The 25,012-nt window shown below is 29.1% G+C and overlaps 2 protein-coding genes across 2 annotated transcripts; both read right to left on the bottom strand.

Moving 5' to 3' along the window:
- Positions 1-695: 695 nt before the first annotated feature.
- LOC108343963 (putative ABC transporter B family member 8) lies at positions 696-8,762 on the bottom strand. Its single transcript, XM_017582424.2, has 9 exons — positions 8,367-8,762; positions 8,190-8,244; positions 7,629-7,807; positions 7,077-7,534; positions 4,774-5,314; positions 3,742-3,921; positions 2,343-3,626; positions 1,455-1,870; positions 696-1,123 (listed from the first exon to the last, which is right to left on the bottom strand). The coding sequence occupies exons 1-9, from the start codon at positions 8,631-8,633 to the stop codon at positions 766-768; spliced, it is 3,738 nt and encodes a 1,245-aa protein (XP_017437913.1). The 5' UTR covers positions 8,634-8,762; the 3' UTR covers positions 696-765.
- Positions 8,763-17,886: 9,124 nt separating this feature from the next.
- LOC108345007 (senescence/dehydration-associated protein At4g35985, chloroplastic-like) lies at positions 17,887-21,383 on the bottom strand. Its single transcript, XM_017583558.2, has 5 exons — positions 20,732-21,383; positions 19,850-19,977; positions 19,520-19,686; positions 18,523-18,607; positions 17,887-18,220 (listed from the first exon to the last, which is right to left on the bottom strand). Exons 1-5 carry the CDS (start codon positions 21,302-21,304, stop codon positions 18,064-18,066), a joined length of 1,110 nt encoding a protein of 369 aa, XP_017439047.1. The 5' UTR covers positions 21,305-21,383; the 3' UTR covers positions 17,887-18,063.
- Between the last annotated feature and the right edge of the window lie 3,629 nt (positions 21,384-25,012).

Here is a 25,012-nt window from a genome sequence, read left to right on the forward strand (position 1 = left end):
CATAATGAAAACGTGTTTGTTTAAGAAAGGTATTATAAGTTAAGTACTTTATATAGGATCTCGTAATTTTCATGTTTTCGAATTATGGTTAAGAAATAAATCATAAATTTAATTTACACATATTGATATTATTTTTAATCTAAAATATAAAAGTAATAGTTTGGTTTTGATATAAATAATAAGTAGGATATGAATACTATCTACTTATTACTCAATTAGCAAAAAATATCTTTATAAATATTCATTTAAAAAATATTTACCGATATTCTAAAACAACGCTAATATGCATGAATACCACATATATTTAAAAAAAATGTAACATTGGTATGGTATCAAACGAATGACACATTTCATATTGGATCCGGGTCGTATCCTTTTACAACGCTTGCACAAGCCCATTTGAACATAATACGGGCCTTCAAACCCAATACACCTCAGATGGGCCTAAACATTGACCAACCAATTGGCAGTGTTTTTTTTCTGCCCCCTCCATAACTTTCTTCTTGTATCCTCAAATAAATAAATTTCCAATTTTACCCTTTTTCAAATTGTGCAAGTAAAATCTTCTAACCTTTCCACAAAAATGGGACAACCCTTTTAAATTTGAGATTAGATAATTATGAATGTGAAACCATCATTCTGAGTTAACGTTTTCATAATGAAAGAGGGCATATACTATTTTTTTTTATAGAATATATAAATAAAAGACCTATAGATTTCTTGATGAACTGAAGTTTGTACATGAAAATTATACAATCATGGTAGCTAAGTTTGGATTTGATGGCTGGCAAGGTTGAAGAAGGCACCTCTCTTGTGCCTAAGTTGAGCATAGGTTCCTTGCTCGAGGACCTTGCCCTCACACACATAAGCAATCGAATCAAGCTCTTTGATAGTGTTAAGCCTATGTGCCACAACAATGGTGGTTCTTCCTACCATAGTCCTATCAAGTGCTTCCTGCACAACTTGTTCTGATTGCACATCCAATGCACTTGTTGCCTCATCCAAAAGTAGTATCTTTGGGTTCCTAATTATGGCTCTTGCAATTGCTATTCTCTGCTTTTGCCCTCCTGATAGCTGCACTCCCCTTTCTCCACATTCAGTTTCATATCCATCTTTCAGTGATCTACACCATACCCAAATGAAAAATTCACTTCTTTACTCATCAAATAGTTCCAAAAGCTAGTTGAAAGAGTTTATAAAGTGGTTGTAACTTGAAAGATAATCTTTATAAACCCATTTAAGGTTTTTCAAAGATATTGAACACGTGATGATCTTTGCTTGTAAAAGAATAGTCCTTTTTGGTTGTATAGATCAAGAATTAAACATTGACAACATTCTTAAAAGACTAACCATGAAGCAGCTTTGTCAAATTTTATTCTACATTAACTTCTCCGAAATAAATGTGACAGTTTATGGTTAAAACAAGAGAGCGTACATGTAGAGAGAAAACTTACGATATGAACTCATGAGCATTTGCAGCTCTTGCAGCTTCAACTACTTCATTCTCAGTTGCATCTTGCTTCCCAAACAAAATGTTCTCACGTATGCTGCCGGAATATATGACAGGTTCTTGGCTCACTAGTGCTGTGTGCTGTCTGTACCAGTGAATGTCTAATTCTCTTATGTCTACGTTATCCACTTTAACTGAACCTCTCTCAACATCATAGAATCTTTGGATCAAGCCTATCACTGTTGATTTTCCACATCCACTTTTTCCGACAAGCCCAACACTTTTTCCTGGCTTCACCTCCAAGCAAAACTTGCGCAAAATTGGTGTCCCTGCCCTGCTTGGATAGGCAAAATCTACATTCTTTAACTCTATCTTACCACTCATCTTTTCCAACTTAATGCCACTAGTGTTATCCCCAGCCTAAAAATAACACGATTTCATCAGTAAAAGTTGTGACATATATCAATGATAGGGAAGCATAACTGTGCCTGTGACTATGCCACGCCAGTGCGCAAGTCTCACGTTGAATAGAAATAACAAAATTAAATACAGTATAAAAAAATAAAACTCATAAATCTATTGCGTTATGACCCAAAGGAAGACTAAAGTACAATTTTGTTACTATATTTTATCTCATCGTTGTAACTTTCATTCTACATGTCCACATTATGTGATTCTTGAGCCTAAATTAAAATTCAAAAAGTGAACTTTCATTTTGTTTTTGAATCACCCCAATTGGAATTCTATAGCCTGAGATGTCAATGTTTCAAAAATAATGTCCTCCCTTTTACTAATTTTCCAAATTTTCTATAAGATTCTAGTTCTAAAGATCCTTAATAAGTCCTTGTGTAAATGGGTTCAAATTAATAAATAATATACAGAGCTAACATACCTTGGGAATTAGTGATTTTCGGTCAAGAATTTCAAACACAGATGCCACTGCTGTTGAACTCTTGGCAAGGTCAGAAGTCATGCTTCCAGCATCAGCTATGACCTTGCCAGTGCTCACCAACACAAAAAATGTTTTGAACACATCCCCAGCTGATATTTCTCTCTTTTCCACCAAAGTACCACCATACCAGAAATCCAAAGCCCATGACATGAACGTCAGGCACTGAGCAGAACCCATTCCTATGCCAGCCAGCCAAGCCTTCTTCCTTGCCTCCTTCCTTGGAGCCTCTTGCGCCTCATCAAATAGCCGTAGAACTTTTGTAATGCTCCCAAAAGAAGTCACAATTCTGTGATTATAAACTGCCTCCACGGCAATCTGTGTACTCTGATTCTGTGCCTTAACAAATTTTGTTGAGAGTGTGGAGAGCAACACTTTTCTTGTATAAAAGCAAAGAATTGTGAGTGGCTGCACTGCTATCATAACAAGAGCTAGCTTCCAAGCCACGGCAAGCCCTATGATCATTGCAATGGTGACAGCAGAAGTGGTTTGGACTATTAAAGAGAGTCTGTCTGCCACAAGGGACTTCACCATGGAAGCCTCATAGCTTAACCTTGAGCATAATGCTCCACTGGAGTTTTGTTCCTCATCAAACCAAGCAGTTTCAAAGGTTAAGATATTCTCCAGCATGCGCAGTCTTATCCTTTTGGTTAACATGGCTCCCATATAAGCAAAATTGTAGTGTTGCAAGAGATTGAGAGTGATAGAGGCAAGGGAAAGGGAACAGAAAATCAAAGAATAAGTCCTGATTCTGTGCATCATTTCCAGATGGCTTTTGGCAAAAAAGGCAGAAATCATACCCCCTATGGTTAAAGCATAGAGTGGTTGAACGGAGCCAAAGGCTATGGCTGAGAGAGTCCCAATTAGACCTTGCTTCCATTCAGGAGCATTCAGAAAGAGAAGTCTGGTGAAAGATGGTGGAGGGTGAGAAACTGGAGATGGGTTGCTGGCTTCATCAGGCAATGGTGACTTTGGAAATATGGCAGGACTCGACCTTGCTGTGCTTGGTCTACCTGCACTGCTTCTTGCTGCTGAAAGAGCACCTAGTTCTGAATTTTGATCTTGCTCATCCATGCTCAATTGTGTCTGTAACTTTGCCAGGTTTGCATAGTGGCCATTTTGTCTGTTCATGAGTTCATTGTGTGTGCCGGTTTCAATGATTCGACCACCACTGACAACTGCTATCAGGTCTGCATTTCGAATAGTTGATAGCTTGTGTGCAACAACCTGATCAAGTTCAGTTCGTGTTATTCATCACTTGTTTCATTGTGATAATTATACTAATACAAACACTCTTAAATTAATTAGTGAACTAAGTAATTTAATGTATAGAATAACTTACCAATGTAGTCCTTCCCATGGAGGCCTGATCGAGGGCATTCTGAACCAGTAATTCTGATTCAGAGTCAAGAGCACTGGTTGCTTCATCAAGTAGGAGAATTACAGGATTCTTTATGATGGCTCTTGCAATGGCTAATCGCTGCTTTTGTCCTCCTGAAAGAAGTGCTCCTCTTTCTCCAATCTGCTTTACAATTGATCAGGTTAGTAGTAGTAGTAGTAGCTGCATTTTTCTAATAATATAAAATGTAGAATCAAACTTTTATGTGTAGATTAAGCATCTATGGTGGTGCTAAAATTGTAAACTAGAGCTTGTATCCTTCATAGAAAGCTTCTAATAATCATAATTTATTTTCTTCCAAACACATGCTTAATAGTATTGACAAATAAAGAGATAATCAATACCTTTTTTTTTGGAAGAAGTTTAACTAAGATTTATCTATTTCATAAATTTGTTTATCTTATTCAATTGGGTTTATGTTTAAAAATTATTTTTATTTTATCGAGTGTTTAAAATATCTTTTATCTTTGAAGTACTTTTTCCTTTTATTTTTGCTAAGCAGCAAGGTATTTAGATAAAAATAAACAACATTTTGAACACTTAATATAACATTTTTTTTAATAAAAACTCAATAAAAAATACTTAAATCCTTAATTAAGCCTTTGGATAAATAGGAGAAGAAAATAAAAAATGAATTAAATAAAGTAAACTTCTTCTATAAATTAATCATTATCCATTCAATTTTCTATACAAATCATTTCTATCTAAGAAGTTTCATTACTATTTTTATTTTATTTTATTAATATTTACTAATAAATTCAACCAAACAACAAAAAGAGAATTTCATAAGTATACATAAACCAAATTTGTTTCCCTAGTTGCAAGTGAACTTTGAACTTCTTTTCATTTATTTGTTTTAAACTAAAGTGTGTATACATTGATTTTAACTAATTGAATCTTTTTCTCTTTTTGTAAGTACTTTTGTGCAAACAAAGTTGATTGAAAGAGTGTTATTGTTTGAATAAAGTGATTCACCTTAGTTTCATAACCTTCAGGAAGCTGCCTTATGAAGTTATGAGCATTGGCTGCTGAGGCTGCTGCTACTATTTCATCCATGGTAGCATCTGTTTTCCCAAACATGATATTCTCCTTTATGGAAGTTCCAAACATTGCATGTTCTTGACTCACAAGCCCCATTTTCCCTCTTATCCATTTCAATTGAAGGCTTTTTATGTCTACACCGTCAACCCTCACAACACCTTCATCTGCATCATAAAATCTCTGCATCAATGCTATTGCTGTGGACTTCCCACTTCCACTTGCACCAACTAGAGCAACCGCTTTCCCTGCTTCAACTTGCAGATTGAAATCACTCAGCACAACCATATCTGGACGAGAAGGGTATGTGAATTTCACATGCTCAAACTCTAGCTTCCCACTCATGTGATCTAACACAAGCCCTTTTGTGTCTTCACCATCAATTAATGGTATTCGATCAATCATGTCAAATATTCTTGATGCTGCAACAGATGCTTCTGTGAAGTACTTCAAATCAGGAAGCACCACTCCCAGAGATCTACATTTTATCATGCATTCCAAGAATCAGCAAAGAAGAAAAAAAACACGTAATTATTTCTAGGTCATTTTTCTTATATAGTTTTTGTTGGAAGTCGTTGAAAATCGCATGTCGACCACCAGAGATAAGACTAATTTATAATATATAAATGAGTATAAGTTTCACCTTACAAGCCGATTTTATGAGATTCAATTAGACTCAAAATCCACTCCACTATTATCGTGGGCTGAGACATTGAGTTTATGTGACTTTTTTTCTTATATTAATTTGATCATTTATATTTAAATTTAATATAAGACTTAAACTCTTTCTTAAATTTTTCTCAAAAATTTTCAATATCTACTTTGACATTTTATTTATTTTTCTTTTCAAGATATCTATCTGTTGGGGGGAAAACAAAAGAGATAGAATATGTAATACAATACCAATAATAAAATTCAAATCAATGGTCTTGATCAAAATTTGGAAAATGTTAAAAGCAATGCAAGATTTGCCAGAACTTCATTCAAATATAGAATTGGTAAAAGAAACTTAAGAGTTCTATATATATGCTCCTTGAATTCATTTATTTATAGAGCTTAACAGCTTATGGCCTTGTAGGGAAAATCTCCTCCTAATTTTGCAGAATTCTTCATTCTTAATTACTAAGTAACTAATATCACAAACTCTTTATTCAATAAATATACTTCCTACAATGATCTTTGTCTTGATTCTTGTTTATTAATTAGAAGTTGTTAAGCTTGAATGATATCAAATATTTTTCTTTCTTGTCATTTGAAGTTATATATTAAGTGTCGAGATTAATTAAACATTTTTGCTTATGTATTACAGACAAGATACTTTAATAATTATTAATCAAGTTCAAGCAGAAGTAATTATTGTAACAGTTGAACTGAAAATCAACTTTTAGTAGTATCTTTGAAATCTAGTAAAAAATCACTTTGGTACTTTATGGATTCACAACATGGAAAGATAAAAAAAAATTCTTTCAATAGTGAATCAATCATACTGTTACTAAAACTGTTTGATGACCCATATGTTTTTCTTCTCTTTGCTTTTTCATCTAATGCTTTAGGAGGTCACTTTTGAAAGAAAGAGCTTTTGAATGTCATACTTAATTGGAAAGAAATAACCACTTCTTTCCAATGCCTACTCCTTTTTACTGAAGATTGCCACTACTATGTCCTCAAATTAAATATCATTTTGTAAGATACTAAAATATTTGGCGCATTATTACTAAAGATAAACCTTTTCTGAACCGATTTGATTCCAATCTTATCATACAGAAAGGCTATAGTTATACAGAATTAAACTAATATTGTTTTCAATTCCCTTTTTCTAAAGAGAACTATATGATAATGTTTGGCCATGACAACTAGATCATTTGCAAGATTTATAAATGTATTCTTAACTTTAGATTGATTGAACTTTCTGGGCTATCCCAATTTTTAATTGATTGTTAAGATTCATCGATCTGCTACTTTAATATACTTTGCATCAGCCACAAAAATGAATCAAATTTCATGCATGAATGAAACATGTGATTGGTGATGATGAATAGACCTTTTGAATTTAGTTGCTGGTTAAACCTTTTGTGCTGATCTTGGTGGATTCATGTATCATGGGTTAAATCTTTGTCATGTCTTTCTTTAATATATTTGATCAAACCTTAAATTTAGTATCAGAAATTATAAGAATCTATCATTTTTAATGTTCTTACTAATTACAACAAAAGCTTAAAGAGAGAGAGATAGTTACTTACAGTCCACACATTATGAAGGAAATGCCTGATGCATAGATCCTTCCACCACTTTCACCTTTGTACATGACCAAACGGCTTCCATACCAAGCAATGAATGCCCATATTGCAAAAGAGAGACCTGTGCTTCCTACTGCAAGACCCTTTGCTATTCCTTGCTTGATTCCAAGCCTTGAAGTTCTACACAATATGTCTGAATATCTCTCAGTGATTCTCTTCTCTGCAGTGAATGAATACACTGTTTTCACCGAGCTAAGTGCCTGTTCTACAATGCTGTTTGCTTTGCCGTATTCTTTCACAGAGGACTTTGACAAATAGATAAGATACTTTCCATAAATCATGCCAGGGATGATGAGAAGAAGCAGCGTTGGAAATGCTACCAAGGCCAACCTCCAAGAAAAATATGTGGCAAACGCAACCCCAGATATGAATGATGATGAGTGCATCAAAAATAGGGGCACCTGAGAAACCAAAAACCAAAAGATAACATAAAATTACAAAGATTTTCTTGGTACAAAACATTTGATGTTGCCTAAACTAGGAGAAGAAAATGACCTTTTCACTCAGAACTTCTTGGATGAGAGAAGTGTCTTTTGATATGCTGTTAATGATTTCAGAAGTAGTTGCTTCTTGGGAATCGAAAAACCCTACTTCTTGTCTTAGGACAGCTTCCAAGTACTTGTAACGAATTCTTAGGACCTGTCTCTCACTTGTTTTGCTCCAGCAATACCCTTCTGCAGTTAAGCATCAATTATTGATTAATTCAGAAGTTCCTATTCATCCATATATGCTTTGGCTTCTTTTTCTAGATCAAAACTTTAAGAAGATTCTACTTGATTGGTATATATATATTTAGTGGGTTGGTGTAGTTCCAATTTCTGAGAGTGAAAGTCTACTTTTTAGGGTTTCATAATACAATAATGACCAAACATGTCTGCCAAATTAAACATGTGAAAATTGAGGTTGCCTCGAACCTTGTTGCACTACTGAGTAGTGGCTACTACAGTTAGATGCTAGCTATAGCTAAATGTTGCACATTAGTTATTACAGTGTTCACACCTTTGTCCTCAAAAAGCAAAGCAAGTATATGAAAAAGAAGGTTTGAATTTGAATTACCCATGAAGGCCACCACCATCACTGCTAATCCCAAGTAGACAAAATATAAGCTGCACTGTAAATGACAATCAAAAGACAAAAATGAAAGAAGAGAGAGAAACATCAGTTGCTTATTAGAACCCAGTGTGCAGAAAAGTGAAACAAGAATTTAAGGAATATGAGTCAACGTTAACTTACCTTTTCAACCTCAGCCATGTATGTCTTAGTACTTTGTTGGTTATTACTGTAACCTAGGCTGTTCATGATACGGCTTGCAAACAGCAACAAAATATTTGTGGACATGCCATCTCCAATTGCTCCCAAAGCACCCATTAGCATGAGCACAACATCAATCCAATCAGCATATCTCAAAATGATGGCTATGGAAGCTCTCCCTTTTCTTCTCATCTCTACCTTTTGTGTCTCCTTTTGTGTCTCAGTTTCATCCATTCTTGGAGAACCCATTTAGCATATATATATATAAAGATTCCTTCAGCTGTGTGAAAACCTTGTTAGGTTGTCAGATATGGGAAAACAAAGAAAGAGTGAGCGAGAAATTGTGTGTTGTGGGGGCACATCACAATGAGATGATTTTGGTTTCCAAAGCCTACTTATATATATAAGTGTGAGGAGTGAAGAGTGTGAACACAACTCCATGTGCATCTCTGTCATGACTTGAAAGAGTGAGAGAGGCATATTCTATTGGAAGCACACGATGAATATCATGATCAAAGGCTTTTTGTGTGTAATTGTGGGGTTGTTAAAGATCATTTTGTGCTTCTCGTTTCATTTCTTTGTTTGTTTTTCAATTCTTTAATCTTCAAAATCCAATAGATTCTCACAATTTTTGTCAAGTTTTGGAGAAAGATGATATGACATACCACACTGCCATCACACCACTCGTTGCTCTCTTTCTAATTATTTAGTACTCTCATTTCAGGTCACTTTGCCCATTGTCGGTTTATTGCAATTTGCCACCTTTTTTTATTCTATAAATGGCCACTTCATCAGGTTCTAATGTCCCTTCCCGTGAATAGAGCTTATAATATTTAATACATTACTGAGGTATTTCTATATATATATAATGTATGGTATTGAATCATCATTATTTAATACTCGTTTATATCTATATAGTATATCTAAATGAAAAGATGAAATTAAAAGTTCAACTGATAGATTCTCTTACAGGGCAAAAAATCTCTCCCTACATATAAATTGATGAGATATTTTCATTAATATATATCTACAGATTATGCATATCTACTTTTATGAACTATGACAACTTTTGAGAGGCATTAATACTGTTTTCTTCTCTCTCTTTTTTCTCTCTTATTAGGTTTAGCAGAAGAAAAAAAAAGGCTTTCAGACAGAATCAACAAATAACTACACGTGCTACAGTGAAGAAAGGTGTTCATATATCCGACAACCTTGTCAGATACATCTCACAGATTGTCAAAACTTAGAAAACTAAAGATAAAATATAAAATATGGCCATCAACATTGTAATTAATTTGTACGTTTGATATTTAAGAAGAGAAACTTAGAACTGCATTATGTGTTGGTGAGAAGTATGGAGGAAAATGTATATCTTTACACAGCATATTCCACTTTTCTTGCATCAAACTACATAATAATAATTATATTCAACACATGTATTTGTGTAGCTGTATGTTTTGGACCTCTCTTTTTCTAGCACTAACTATAAAACACACATCAATGATAATGTGTTGGTATCATTATAATATGATCCTCGTTATAATTTTAATGTACTTTCTGCTTTAATATATGCTTAGCAACCATATCATATTGTGCTACAAAACTTAGCCCTACACTCTCTGGACTTGTCTGTCTATATTTAGAATGTTAATAATAATTTTGAAGTATATATATGGCACGTGTTCATTTCCAAATATTTAGTTTGAAATATGATTCCTTTGAACACTTCAATATTCCCCCATTTTCTGCCAGATATGTTTTTCCTCTGATAAATTCCAAAATGAAATTTTCTATCATTGAATATTTATTACTTTAACTCTTTGCCATTTTTTTTAATCTCATGTCTCTTCCTTGCCTTTCGAATAAAGTCACTTTCTTCTTTATTCTTGTCCAAGTATGTATATTAAAATTAGTCACATCTCAATATTTTAGTTTGCTGATTTTTATATTAAGATTAACCTTGATCAAGTATCAGAAATTCCATAAGAGTGTTTCATCACATACAAAAAAATTTATTAAAAAGAAATCAAGAAATTGTGTTTGATAGAACAATTTTTTTACAATTAATTTAAATATTAATGTTGAACATAAGAGTTCAAAAGTAAAAGTTATTTATCAGTTTCCATTTCATTTTATTTTTACCTCGACTTGTATTTTAAGATAAATTTGTTTGTTAAAAAATAAAATTTTACTTCGTTTGAAAACAATTGCATTGTTTCCAAATAAAAATATATATTTTTATAAACTTTTGAAAAAATCACTATTCATATAGTTTACATGAAATTATTTTAAAGATAATTAAATTAGTAAAAAAATATTACAATGATATATTTAGAACTTTAAATTTTAAAAAAATGTAAAAAATATTTTAATAACTAATTTTGATGCTGTGTAAATTATTTTTATATATAATATTAATACAAATTCAAGTTTTGATTGCAAATAAAATATTTAATGTTGACTAATAATATTTTAAATTAATTAGTATAATAATAACAACAAAATAATCAAAAAAATGATATTATGCTAAAGAAGGGACAAAGAGACCTCATAATTAAAAAAAAAGGAGGGGGGTTAAATATATTTTTCATCTCCACAATATTTTTAAAAATTATGTTTAGTTCTTAAATTAAATATTAGAATATTTCATTAATGTACTTTATGAAAATTATATAAAATATTCTTATGAACAAACAACATGTGGAGGTTAATTTTAGTCATGTAAAACTCAGTTCATCCTAGGCAAAATATTTTACATGTTGTTTGTTTAGAAAGATGTTTTACATTGAATTCACTACAAACCCTAAATATACTTTATGATTTAGTTTAAGGGAGAAATACAATTTTTTATAATAATTTGGGATGAAAAATATATTTAATTTTTAAAAAAATAAAAAATATAAAACAACTAATTTTCTCATAAAAAAATCTTATTAAATACTTAACTACTTTTATTGAATATGGAAGTTAAACAAATTTCATAAATAGCTTATTATGACTGTTTTAAATACTTATTATTAAGCATTAAATAAAATTTAAAAATTTGTCATGAGAGAAATAGTTGCAAATATGTGAAAGAAAATTTGTTTTAAATACTTATTATTAAGCATTAAACAAAATTTAAAAATTTGTCATGAGAGAAATAGTTGCAAATATGTGAAAGAAAATTTGTTTTAAATACTTATTATTAAGCATTAAACAAAATTTAAAAATTTGTCATGAGAGAAATAGTTGCAAATATGTGAAAGAAAATTTGTTTTAAATACTTATTATTAAGCATTAAACAAAATTTAAAAATTTGTCATGAGAGAAATAGTTGCAAATATGTGAAAGAAAATTTGTTTTAAATACTTATTATTAAGCATTAAACAAAATTTAAAAATTTGTCATGAGAGAAATAGTTGCAAATATGTGAAAGAAAATTTGTTTTAAATACTTATTATTAAGCATTAAACAAAATTTAAAAATTTGTCATGAGAGAAATAGTTGCAAATATGTGAAAGAAAATTTGTTTTAAATACTTATTATTAAGCATTAAACAAAATTTAAAAATTTGTCATGAGAGAAATAGTTGCAAATATGTGAAAGAAAATTTGTTTTAAATACTTATTATTAAGCATTAAACAAAATTTAAAAATTTGTCATGAGAGAAATAGTTGCAAATATGTGAAAGAAAATTTGTTTTAAATACTTATTATTAAGCATTAAACAAAATTTAAAAATTTGTCATGACAGAAATAGTTGCAAATATGTGAAAGAAAATTTGTTTTAAATACTTATTATTAAGCATTAAACAAAATTTAAAAATTTGTCATGACAGAAATAGTTGCAAATATGTGAAAGAAAATACAACAATAAAAAGATATCAAAGCTTTGAAAAGACACAAATATATATATTAAAAAAACAACAACAATATAATGTAACTTAAGAAGAAAAAAAATTGTAGGTTAAGGTCATTTAATTCTTCGCTTCTGGATCTCTCTTCCAATATTAAAATCTTACACATTAAATCAATATGTGAATATATTAATTTAATTAACCTCAATAACCAGTCACATGATTCTGTGCAATTTGACAGTGGTTAACTTCAATTGAAAGAACATTATACATTTTTTAATTTGAGTTATTTTTTAATTAAGAATGATTCTCATCTTGTTTAACAACTTTAATCAACAAAAAAGTATACTTTTTTAGTCGAGAATAAGTTGAAAAACAAAATTTATATTTATTGATTAGTATATATATATATATATATATATAATTGATTGTAATATTCTTAAATTACTATAAATTCAAATAAACAAATAATATTAGTTACGATATTAACAAAAAATAATTATTAATTATAAGACTACATTTCAAGAAATTATTCAATATACGTTAATTATCATACAAGCTCCTTTCCGGTATTTTCGCCTTAAATGTGGCCAAACATGACTTAGGTTAGGTTTTAGGATTGCAATATTATATTAAGGTTCTACAAACTTTTTGCTTTGTAGTTTTAATTATAAAAAAATGCCTACAAAGTCTACTAGTTTTGTTCCTTCATTATTACTCTACATAGATTGGTCCACTACATCACGCACGTAAATTTATTTCCATTTTTTTGTGTGTGTTAAAAGTACACGTGATACTTGAGTTGTTCTACATAATGATATATGCCTAATTAAAAAATAAATAATATATTATATTATATATATATATATATATATATATATATATATATATATATATATATATATAATCAAATAATATTATATGAAAGATGTAAAATTTATGCTTTTTTATAGAGTTTTTAATATTAGGTGTTGAAAGTCTTACATTCGTTTAAGATAAAATTAATTCATAACATGTGAGTATAAATATCACATTATAGCTAAGTTTTGTATGATTAACTAGATTTAAAATTTACTTCTTAATTTGATGCGAAAATAATGAGTTAAAGTTTAGTTTATTAAATTTTTTATTTATTAGGTTTATTATTTTATCTACTGTCAAATCATTCATTAATATAATCTTACATAAAATATATATATATATATATATATATGGAAGGAATGGATTTAAAATCTCCATGCAAACACCACTTTAAAATTGACTTTTTAATATTAAATTTGACTTAAAATTTATTTTTTTAATGAAATCATTTTACCAAGTAAAAGAAATTTTCTATAATTAGATTGGATGATCATTTGACTTTAAAGTAAAGTTTATAGCGTCACACACTATCATAATTTAATAATAATGTCATTCTATTACAAAATTTATTATCTTATTATCTTATATTTTTTGTATTTTTGTTCAAATATAATTAATAACACATCAACTAACTTAAAGGTAAAATACTATAATTTCAAACAATTATCTTCCAAGCTCCCATTTTTGAAAAGTCTCAAAAGCTTATAAATAAACCGATGATATTACCAATGAGGGATTTAAAATTTGTGTTAAACATTTGCTACAATTTTGATGTACTCGTAACCCCCAACAATATATAATCCACGTGTTTCTCGTTGATATTGGGGTATTTTGTATTATAATAATGGATAAAAACGTGGGCAAATTCGATCTTTATTTTCAGGCGTATTCCAATTATCACTATGTAAGACTTTTTAAGATAATACTACGTTGTTTAAGATTCTGAATATGTTTATTGGTAGTTAAATGGTGATGCTCATCATTAGTGGCTACTAACCCAATGATAATGACTTAATATTTAAATGAAACGTGATTAAATTACGAAACATATGGTTAAAATCATATTCAGCATTCTTGTTTTGGTGCCTTTAATTGACTATACAATTAATATTAATATATGGATCATGGATTTTGTGATTCTCAACATCCTCACCCGACATAAGAAAATGTTGTTATTTGTTATTTGTTAATTAATAGGTTATACCTTACAAAAGTGGTACTTTACTGTTTAATTTTTAAATCGGATAGTGCCATCGTACCACCACATCACATAATTTCGATTTTAATAGAAAAAAAAACTTATGGTTGATTCTGAATTTTAATTCTAATCGTTAATCACTCAGTCGAACACTAAGATAAATCGTTAATTTTGATATTATTGATGAAATTTTGTTACTTAATAAATTCATCAAAACTGTGATATAAGTAGTTTATATAAAATATCTGTTACTATTTTTAACATAAAACTTTGATATAATTTAATGTTTAAAGGTTTTTTTTTTCATATATGTCACTTAAATTTTTTATTTATACTACGATCAAATTTTCAAATCCTACTATTCTTTAGAATTTTCAATATATTCTGACATTTTTGGAAAATAATATATTTTTATAACTTTAATTGCTGTTTATAATATCGTTATATATGCATCCATTTGATATCATATGTTTGATATATAACTCGGGTATTTGGTGATTCCGTATGTTAAGCATGGTTATTTAGTAATTTTTAATGTAATAAAAAAAATCATTCATTAACACACAAAAAAAATAGTTATTTATATCACTTATAAAAATAGTTATACATATTCAATTATTTTGAAGCATTTGTTAATGGTAAAATCATAACACAATTTCGAATGGCAAAATAACTAGTACTTCAGATACAACTATTAACTCTTATATCAATCGATCAAAATATTAACATCGTCTATATATATATATATATATATATATATATATATATATATATATATATATGAAAATGAAATTTTAAACATAAATCTTCATTTGTTTAACCTTGATATTTAATAATCTCGTATCATTTAATAATGAAAGTTGGAATAACATATATTAAAAATAATAATTTTATTTGTTCCTTAAAATATGATTGAGGTGGACTTGTTTATTATAGTTTAAACTAAGGGAGTGGTTTGATGGCTTTTTATGTTCCTATATATTAAAAGCATGGTGTTAATAATTGAAAAACATTGTTTTAATTAATTGCATTAGAGAGAATGAAGTATATTTTGTGAGGAGGCAGACAAAGATTATGTTAGAGAAGATGAATGTGGTGGAATAATATTATAATTGAAGAAAGAAACAGTGGAGCAGGTAAAACACATCACACTATTCAATTTGTTCATATTACGTTGTATGGCTGGCTAGATGCTTCTTTAGTTTAATACAAACTTTCCATTTAAGGACATCTAATACAATATTGGATAATGATACTTTGACAATATTTTAGTACTTTCTATGTGTTATTTTGTTTTGTGATTGGTTTATTTGGTGTTTATGATTATTATTATTGATTGTGGAATAATTTTGGACCAATCACAGAATGACACGTAGACAGTGTTATAATGTTGTCAAAGTATCATTATCCTACAATATTATAAGTTTTTCTTTTTCCTTATAAATTTGGGTTCATTAGAACATGTGCCTTGAAATTATTACTTAAAATTAGAAGTCAAAAAATCAATCCTTTAATTCAATTTATTCCAATAGACTAAGTGTGAAAAGTGAGTCTCAATTTCTTGTGGGTTATAAATATATTGGTTTGATTTAATGTTTCTAACTTGTATTTGTTGAGGATTTTAATAAGTATGATAACTTTTATGAGTAATAAAATGAAATTTTAAAGACTCGTGTAGTATTCAAATTATAACATGCTTGTTTATTAGTTTTTATGAATTGAATATTTTGTTTTAAATGAAATAAAATATCCTTTTTCTTTCAAAATTCAAGACAGTGGCTGTCACTGTGTGTCCCTTTCAATAACGTATTCAAAGGAAGGGTTTTCCATCATCAAAATGACCTAACATGAGAGTAAAGTAAAAAGTAGGATGATTAATCATGGAACAAGAAACGATGACTTGATAAACATCAAGCTTAAAACATTCAAGAAAAAGTTTATATATATATATAAGTGAAAATTTATTTTGTATGTGCATTTTACTTTTTATTATATTTTAAATTTATGTAAAACTACTTATTTATTTTTTTGTGTCGCATTCTCCCTCAAATAAATATCAAAGATTGATTGTGTTCTTAATCTTCCTCACATTTCATTTATTTTCCTATAATTTCAAAAATTCTTTATCTTATATCTCATTAGTTCTATCTCTAATGAATGACTTCATGCTTGTAATCTTATATTTATGTCTTCTTAATAATATTTCAAATTTAAATAAAATTTGTATAATTTATTTCCTATTAGAAATGTTGTGAATTTTCAATTTTTAATAAACTTTTGATTAATAGTGCATGTTAAAAATATATTAAAAGTTATGCTTTATTTTAGAATTAATATCAAACTACTTTATTGTGATCATTAAAATAATAATGATTATGTTCATCTTAAAGAACATAAATCATTATTAGTATCATACTATTAATAATAAACAACTAATGTAAAAACTTTATAGTCTAAACTACTTATTTCCTTTTAATTTTTTTCTCCACTCAATGACTTTATGCTATTTTACTTTTTTATATAAATCATAGACAATTTTAATTTATAAATGAATGTTATAGTTTACACTTTCCCTTGCCAATGGCCTACAATTCTAAAATGATTAAAAAAATCCACCAAAGAGAAAGCAAAAGTATATGGATTGGAAACATAAGTCTGAGAATCATTATCTTTGAAACCCTTTTTCTTAATTTTATATCTATATTTACAATCATCTTCACCAAGCTGGCCATGCATTATTTCTTCATAGTGATAATCATTGACCTACTAAAGAAAAAAACAGGTCCTTTCATTGTCATAAAACCCTCCGTTATCATCATATTAAATTAATAACAGACATCAAGTTACTAATATACTACCTACCATACACTTTAGAATGATTTTACTGTAATGTTCTCTTGCTTACATTGGGAGTTTTTTCATGTAACATAGTTTAGTTCTTCCATGGCTTGCTCAGGGATATGATAAATTCATACAACAATACTTTTGTCATTTATCAGAACTGCTTTATATGGAATTGATTTAGAATGATTCAAGAACTACACTCGATAAATATATATTAAATCTTTAGAGACAGTTGAATAAGATAGGTGTTTCGGGTGTAGAGTCAAGATTAATTATTCGATTAACATAGATGTTTAAGATCTGAATTTGTTTGTTAAGAAGTTTTTTGTGCATCCAAAGCCAATCAATAGTACCAACATAATAAGATATTCAAATGTCAAAGTCAGTTCAATTTAAACACATAAAAGTAAATGTTGTAATTAATTAGTATAACCTACCTTCTTACTTTAAATCTTTATTTATAGGTTTTGTAGTGGAGATTTTGATTAAAATTGGTCTAATTATGGTTGAAACATGAGTAAGACCTATTCAGTCTGATCGGTATGATACAAGGCTGGATGGTTTGCTAGGTGATCCTTTGGGCTCAATGGCTTATTCTGTAGGTTGGTGATTGACAATTCAATCTGATGCATGACTATCTGGTCTGTTTGGTGAACGTTCAAGCTCAATGGCTTGTTTTCTGAACTAGTGGTGAAGTTCAATTTTAATATGTTTATATATATATATATGGTTGTTTTAATCCTATTTTAATTCTGCTGAACTTTTTGAAGCATAATGAAAGTGAGTGACAGACTAGAATTACTTGAAATTTTGCACGAGTTTATGTGAATAAGGCACTTGTTTATGTATGATAACGGATTCAGTACACTTGCTGAAGGAAGGAAAACATGCATCATGAGATAGAAAGCAACGTGGTTAGATTTTATAACAAAAGCATTTCATTTCTTGGAAGAATTTGTGAGTGCTCTAGCAGCATTTGCAGAAGATGCTGGATTGATGGCTTTCCGAATCTTAGATACATTCCAAGCAGTGTTAAAAGCATGTCCTGCACTTGCAAACACATGCTCAGTAGCCTCTCCTGCTTCTTCCCCAAACCTGTTGCAAAAAACATCCATTTTAGCTAAGGTTACATTTATGTATCCACAACATAGGTGATAAACATAAGGTTTTTTTTGTTTTTCCCACATTTTCAGATGTTCAAAACTAGCTTAAAAGTGCAGTTTCTCTTACAACTGTTCTTTAGAACATCTGCGCCATGGAAGCAAAGCATATTCAATGATGCAGATAGTTTTTAACACTATTTTCCATGCACACTTTTTTATTTTTTGAGATTTATGAAGATTATCTGCTTGAAAGTTTACTGCTAAATTTCATGAATACTATAATAATAATATTACCTGTTAGAGACCATTCTGGTTGCAGCTTTGGAGGTGGCAGAAAAGGTCTGTTTTTCAGCAGCTTCAGCTGCTTCAAAAACTCTATCTGTGGCATTGAACATAGAAATTAATCAAGTTGGTGGTGCTTGTTTAAAAGAACGAGATTAGCTTACGGTGCTTATTAAGATATCCAAGATAACAAAAATAAGAATGGTACCAACAATGTAATTTTATTTTATATTCCGGCATGACATAAGAAAATTGAAAATTGTGTTGGACCATATTAGTCATACTTATATGTTTTTTGAGTAGTTGAAAATGTAAAACTTTTTCTTAAAATTTTACAGATGAAGGGGTCTTTTAAGGAAAAATCACCTATCATCAGGATACAACACTAACAAAATATGAGTACACTCATATAAAGGATCAATCTCACTTTTAAGACAATGGATTTACGAGTCTTCTACCTAGTGCTGTTAAAATAGGTTAGAACTCGTGAGTCAACTCAGTCTACCACGGGTTTTGACCGAGTTAAATTGAAAAAGAAATTGAAATTTCAATGAGTCAATTTTGAGTCCAGTCCATTAATTCATCCGGATTGAACAAGTTGACTCACCAACCAACTTAGTTTTGTTTTTTATACTTATTTTTGGATTGTATTTAAAGTTTATGATAATTTTGAATTATATTGTATTTTTTTAGATTTTGAATTACATTAGGAACTTAAGATCATTTTGAGCTGAAATTTATTTAGATTTGAATTAAAAAAATATTTTTTTTAATTGAAAAACAAAACTTGTAATTAAGTAAAGCAATGAACTCGTTTAACCTACCAATCCATGATAGGTCAAGATAAATTTGAATTTTTTCAACTAATTAATAAGTGAGTCGAGTTAGGTTAGGTCCTCCGACTTATATGTTATTCAATTTTTCCATTTTTTTCAGTTCCTAACCATAACCAATGTAAAAAAATTTCTTAGGATCTTAAACTTTGGTATGCTTGAGAAGTGTTACTTACTGACTGCATCAAGGGAAGCCAATAGCACCTCTCCAGGGAGCATGTTTAGGAAGGCCTGTCCTGGTTGTGATTTAAGCACAGGAGTCATCACTGATCCACTTATTATTCCAACACCATCAAGCAAAGACTTGGTTAACTTTTCTGTCATATTTGTCAGCTTTCTCACACTATATTGCAAACACGAAAAATAATCCAACTCAGTTCGTAATTATACATACCCTTTTTAAAGCTAAGACTATGTACGAAAAAGAAAAATTCTCAGTCAATACTCTAATCCTTAAACATGAACTCGTGACATAAATAACTCAATCGCATCACATGTTTCAATACCGTTTGAGGTTTTCGTTCATTCCACTGTTCTTTGTGGCATCATTCTTGTTGTTCATACTTTGTCTCACCTTGTTAGCACTGTTCTTTTCTGCAGCACTACTTAGGATCGCTTCCCCTCCTTTTTGGACCTGATTTTCATAGCAAGTTTTTTATGAAAAGCGTAATGATTTATTTGGTTCTTTCAAATGATGGAAAAAATCTGAAAAGAACAAAGCATACCTCAAATTTTATTATGTTGGATTATAAAATAAGATATGATATATATAAAATATTTTGTACCACATCATTTGGTGCTTATCTATCTCAATCTCTTTATATTCCATTTTAAATATAAGGGAATTTGTTTATTCACGTTAAAATATCAACTAATGAACTAATTTTACATCTAAATTGATCACACATAAATTATTCGCTTCATCATAAACGGGTAAATATTTATTCAAACACACATACAAAAATTCAACACACACATAGATCTCCATACGAATAAGATGAATAAGATGTTATTCGTTCTGAATCAAGTCTTCACCAATTTGTTTTTATTTCACTCCAAAAAAAATTTCTTACAAACTGAGTATCTTATATATATAAATTTATATTCATTTCTTGATACTTTGTTTGTATACTGTCAACAAGAACTAGTTCATTCAATCAAAGTCAATTTTGAAAATACTTATTCAAACCCACACCTGTTTTTACATTGAATGAAAAATTTATACAGAATTATATGCTATTGACCTACTTTTAAACTAAACCCATTTGAACATAGATCATTTCAAATCAAAATCAGTCTTAACCATAATGAAAGAACTGTTATGATAAGTTGAAAGGAAGCAAAAACAGAAAAAGAAAAACCAGTGTTATTCAACTGATAAAGCAAACCTGGTTGGTGTAAGCATTGCTGCACATGAAGATACCCTTAACAATCTGACCAGTTCCTCCTGCAATGGCTCTGGCAAGAAAGTGGTTATAATCTTCAACCCTCGGAGCAAATTCCTCCCAATCAAGGTCACTTTTTTTGCTCTTTTCCAACCCAGAAAAGCAGCAATGCTCCTTCAGAAAAGAATCCACCATGCCCATGTTCCCATAACACTCTTTTGGAAAGGTCACACCATAGCTCAGAGGCTCGCCACCGTCTTTCACCGGCAGAGAGAAGAGGTAGTGAAGACCGTCCACCTTCACCACTGGCTCGTCCTTTGTCAATGGCCACTGAACACTGTTTCCAACTTTTATGACTGTTGCCAGTGCCACGTTCTGCTCCATCACCCTCATGATTGTGAAGTGCCCTTCAGCCAGTTCAAGGGCTTCTCCATCGTCCACCAGATGAACTTTGCATCCTGGAACTTGCAGCACAAGTTCTTGTGTGGGAGTTTTCGGTTTCTGCAACTCTTGAAAACCTGCATGGTGCATCGAGTTTTCATACGGTGGCTTCTCCTTCGAGGCTTGGCAACCCATCTCTGTTTTTCCTCTGTTTGCTCTGTTCTTTCTCTGGGTGTTAATGGGGACAAAAGGATTTTGTTTTAACGTTAGATAATGATAGAATTTGATTCGTAAATCTAAGACTATGTTCGATAGAAATGAAAAAATATTCAATAAAAATAAAAAAAATATAATATATAAAAAAAAAGTTAGGTTGATTCATTTGTTTTCACATGTGATCAAATAAGATATAAATATGTTCGTTTATAAAAAAACTTTTAAAAGTAATATCAAAAACAAATTTATTAGAATTTTAATAATATCTTAATAACATGTTTTTCAAAAACAAATCATAACACAATACTATATATGCAATGACAACGTGTGAATAAGATGAATCAATGATAAATTTGTTTACTTTTATAAAAACTGTTACAAAAATTATTTAAGATTTTTAATTAATTGAAGCACAACATACTTTCTGACAGGGTAAAAAATATAGAAAGCAATCTGAAGAAACTATAGAAAATTTCATTATTTATTCATTACGTGGAAGATATTTGTTAGTGAGAAGCTTTTTGTGTTGATAGCTTTATTCTGTTCTCTGTGATTGGTGAAAAATGAGGAATATGGTGTGAAGATAATGGTGGAAATAGAATATGTAAGAAAAAAAGAAAAGAAAAAGGAGAGCTTGTTGAACAATGTACAACAGCATCACAACATCCTACGACACCTAATACCTTACTACAACATGCATTATTCTTTCCTTTATCGGTGTTCTGAACTTCTGATGTTCTTTTATTCTGTTTTATCAGTTGTGACTGCATAGATTATTTGTCATAGATTCCAGTTTAATCAAAGAAATTATGTTAAATATTTAAAGAAAAAGCTTTTTAAAGCTAATTTTTTATTGGACAAATATTTTACAACATGTATTTATTGTTCATGGTCAAAAACAAAATATCAGAAAATAATTTACACTACGTACAAGCCTACAATTGTTATATAAACATCTATATATCACAATAAAACATTAATAAATATTTTCTTAACATTAATAGAACTTTTTTTTCTAATATATTCTCTACTACCGGTTAAAATGTATTAAAAAGAAGTGTCTGGTCGTCCCAATTTTTATTTAATATTTTTATAATTTTCAGTAATTTTAATGAAAAGATATGTATGGTTTACAATCTTATATAATACAAAGACCATTTTAACATTCTTTTTATCTCTTTATTTTTTTATTATTATTTATTATATCATATGATCGAACGCTCTTCGTTGTCCACAATGAAAATATGACCGGACGGCCAGTAAAAAACGAATGGACCGGTTGGGACGGTCGGCCTCAAAAGCATAAATAATTAATGATTTAGGAGATTAAAGTAAATCACGTTTACGAGTATTGGACCAGGATTGGACCGAGATTGAAACATCGTTAATCCTAGATCTATGCTCGAAAACTATAAATGAAAGTCAAAAGTAACAGGTAGGTAGAAGCAATTACTGTGCATTTATCACTGTGTATTAGATAACCGGACGGTTCATTTACTGACTTTGGCATCGGAATATCTTTAACAGGTACACTCCGGCTGGACTAGCGAACCAGGGACCTAAGGAGTAAGACCGGACGGCGAGAAAGGACAAATTATAAAGGTATTTAGTGACTCAGTCCCATAACCGAAACACTTATGCTTATATTATTTTCTCTTGAATAGCATTTCCGTTAATCTTTTATCTTTTTCCTTGCAATTGCTATGCATATTATATAAGAGCAGAATTCATCTGCAATGTTTCTTCCTATGCATGTTCTGTTTCTTATTCTTTACCTTCGTTTGTTGTTGCATAATGAATGTAATTTTTTTTTCTATGAAAAATACTTTTCTTGTTGTTGGATTTCTAAAGAATGCTTAACTTCAAACATATCTAAAGAATACTTTATTCTGTATTAAAATTGTAAATCAAAAGCTAAGGTTGAAATTTTCTTAGAACTGTGTATGGAAGGCGTTATCTTTTATAATATAATTGATAACTGATCTTTTAAAAAATATAATTGTCAACTGATATTTTTTTTAAGTAATTATTATTTTGAAATATTTTGTTTAAAATGGTCACATTTTCATTTTTGTGTTTTTTATCATATTTGAAATTTCTAGGATTAACATCAAGTATTTTTTTTATATATATTAACTTAATCAATTTACATACAGGGGTACAAAAGGCAATCTTCCAATATCAGCCTTTAGTGTTACAAGATCTAAGGCATTTACTTTCTGCACCTTCATGATTTCTTCTTACATCTCAAATAGGTATTTAAAAGGTTTAAAATGTTCTTTTAAAATTTTTAGAATGCTTAATTCAAAAATATGTTTTAGATTATGTAATATATAAATATATTCATAAACACATTTTAGATTATACAAAATGTATTTTTAAATTGGCTTAATTGCTTACTTGATCTCTACATTCATAGGTTTTTTTCTGCTTAGGACCTGTTTTTAAAAATTCTCCAATTTGTCCCAAAATGGTATAGATTGCATCAATCGTGTCCTTTCTGTTAAATCGTCGGAATTAACTTCATGCCAACGTAGCTATGAAATCAGTATTATTTTGTTTCTTTTCTCCGTTTTTCTTGCAATGTCTCATCTTTTCCTCTCTCTTTTATATCTTTATCTAAGAATTAATTTGTAAAAAAATTTACATTTATATGATTTTTATTTTCAACTTATATCCAAGCTAACTTTATTTTATAAAGAGCTAAACTCAATTTTTTTTCTTAAAAACATTTCGTCCTGATTAATGTTATAGTATATTTTATTTTAGTTTTCGAGTATGACTATTTGATTTGAAAAAAAAAAATCCAACTTGTTATTTATTCGGTTAATAGTTCATACCGAATTAAAATTATTTATAAAATTTTAAAAAACATAAGAATATTCATATTCATGAGTATTCATAAATATTTAAATTTTGTTATAGATTTTTTAAATACAACTTAAAAAGTTGCCAAAAAAATATAAAATTTAAATAATTCAAATTAAAAATACATTAATTTTAATTATAATTATAATTAAATATAATATAATAAAATTTAATTTTAATTTTAATTTTAATTTTTTTCATTAACGGATACAAAACAAATAATATAATACTCACATCAAATTTGTTTATAAATAAATATTAAAATATATATTATTTATTATTTATAAATACTAAATATTCACATATTTTATCTACAGTACTTATTACATTAGTATTTTTATCATTCCATTATGAAAGTGACCAAGGATAAAGAAAAGTAATTTAAATTTTTAATTTATTTTTCATTTAATATTTGCTAAGTCATTTTTAACATAGTGGCTTTTGTAAATGTTAATTTTAAAAAAAATTAAACGATGTTCTACGATAAAGTCTTCCATTAGGATATCTAAGGTGAATTTGCTTATGCAACTTACATCTTTAAACAACTTTTTTTTTTAACATTTTATCTTACAAAGGAAAATATTTTAAACATTAACATTTAAGTTAATTGTAAAAATTATAAAAATAAATAGCAATTTTAATATTAATGTCAAATTTTGTGTAGAATATTTAAATTTATCTGTAATATCACGAAATTGGATTAAAAAGTTTCTTTAAACAAGTGAATAGACATAATAGAATTGATAAGAAAGTTTCTTTTTTTAAATAATCTAATAGTATGTAGTCACCCCCATTAACTCTTTTCTATAATATCTGATG

The sequence above is a fragment of the Vigna angularis genome, chromosome 8 (assembly GCF_016808095.1).
Source record: "Vigna angularis cultivar LongXiaoDou No.4 chromosome 8, ASM1680809v1, whole genome shotgun sequence".
NCBI classification, from domain to species: Eukaryota; Viridiplantae; Streptophyta; class Magnoliopsida; order Fabales; family Fabaceae; genus Vigna; species Vigna angularis.

Bases quoted from the DNA above. Each gene is read 5' to 3' on its own strand.
- LOC108343963 (XM_017582424.2), bottom strand. From the start codon at position 8,633: ATGGGTTCTCCAAGAATGGATGAAACTGAGACACAAAAGGAGACACAA. The intron at 7,535-7,628 runs GTCATTTTCTTC...TTGGTTTCTCAG, and splicing joins AAGAAGTTCTGAGTGAAAAG to GTGCCCCTATTTTTGATGCA. The intron at 1,871-2,342 runs GTATGTTAGCTC...TGTTATTTTTAG, and splicing joins GAAAATCACTAATTCCCAAG to GCTGGGGATAACACTAGTGG.
- LOC108345007 (XM_017583558.2), bottom strand. From the start codon at position 21,304: ATGGGTTGCCAAGCCTCGAAGGAGAAGCCACCGTATGAAAACTCGATG. The intron at 18,608-19,519 runs GTAAGTAACACT...TCAATGCCACAG, and splicing joins GGCTTCCCTTGATGCAGTCA to ATAGAGTTTTTGAAGCAGCT. The intron at 18,221-18,522 runs GTAATATTATTA...TTTTTGCAACAG, and splicing joins ACCAGAATGGTCTCTAACAG to GTTTGGGGAAGAAGCAGGAG.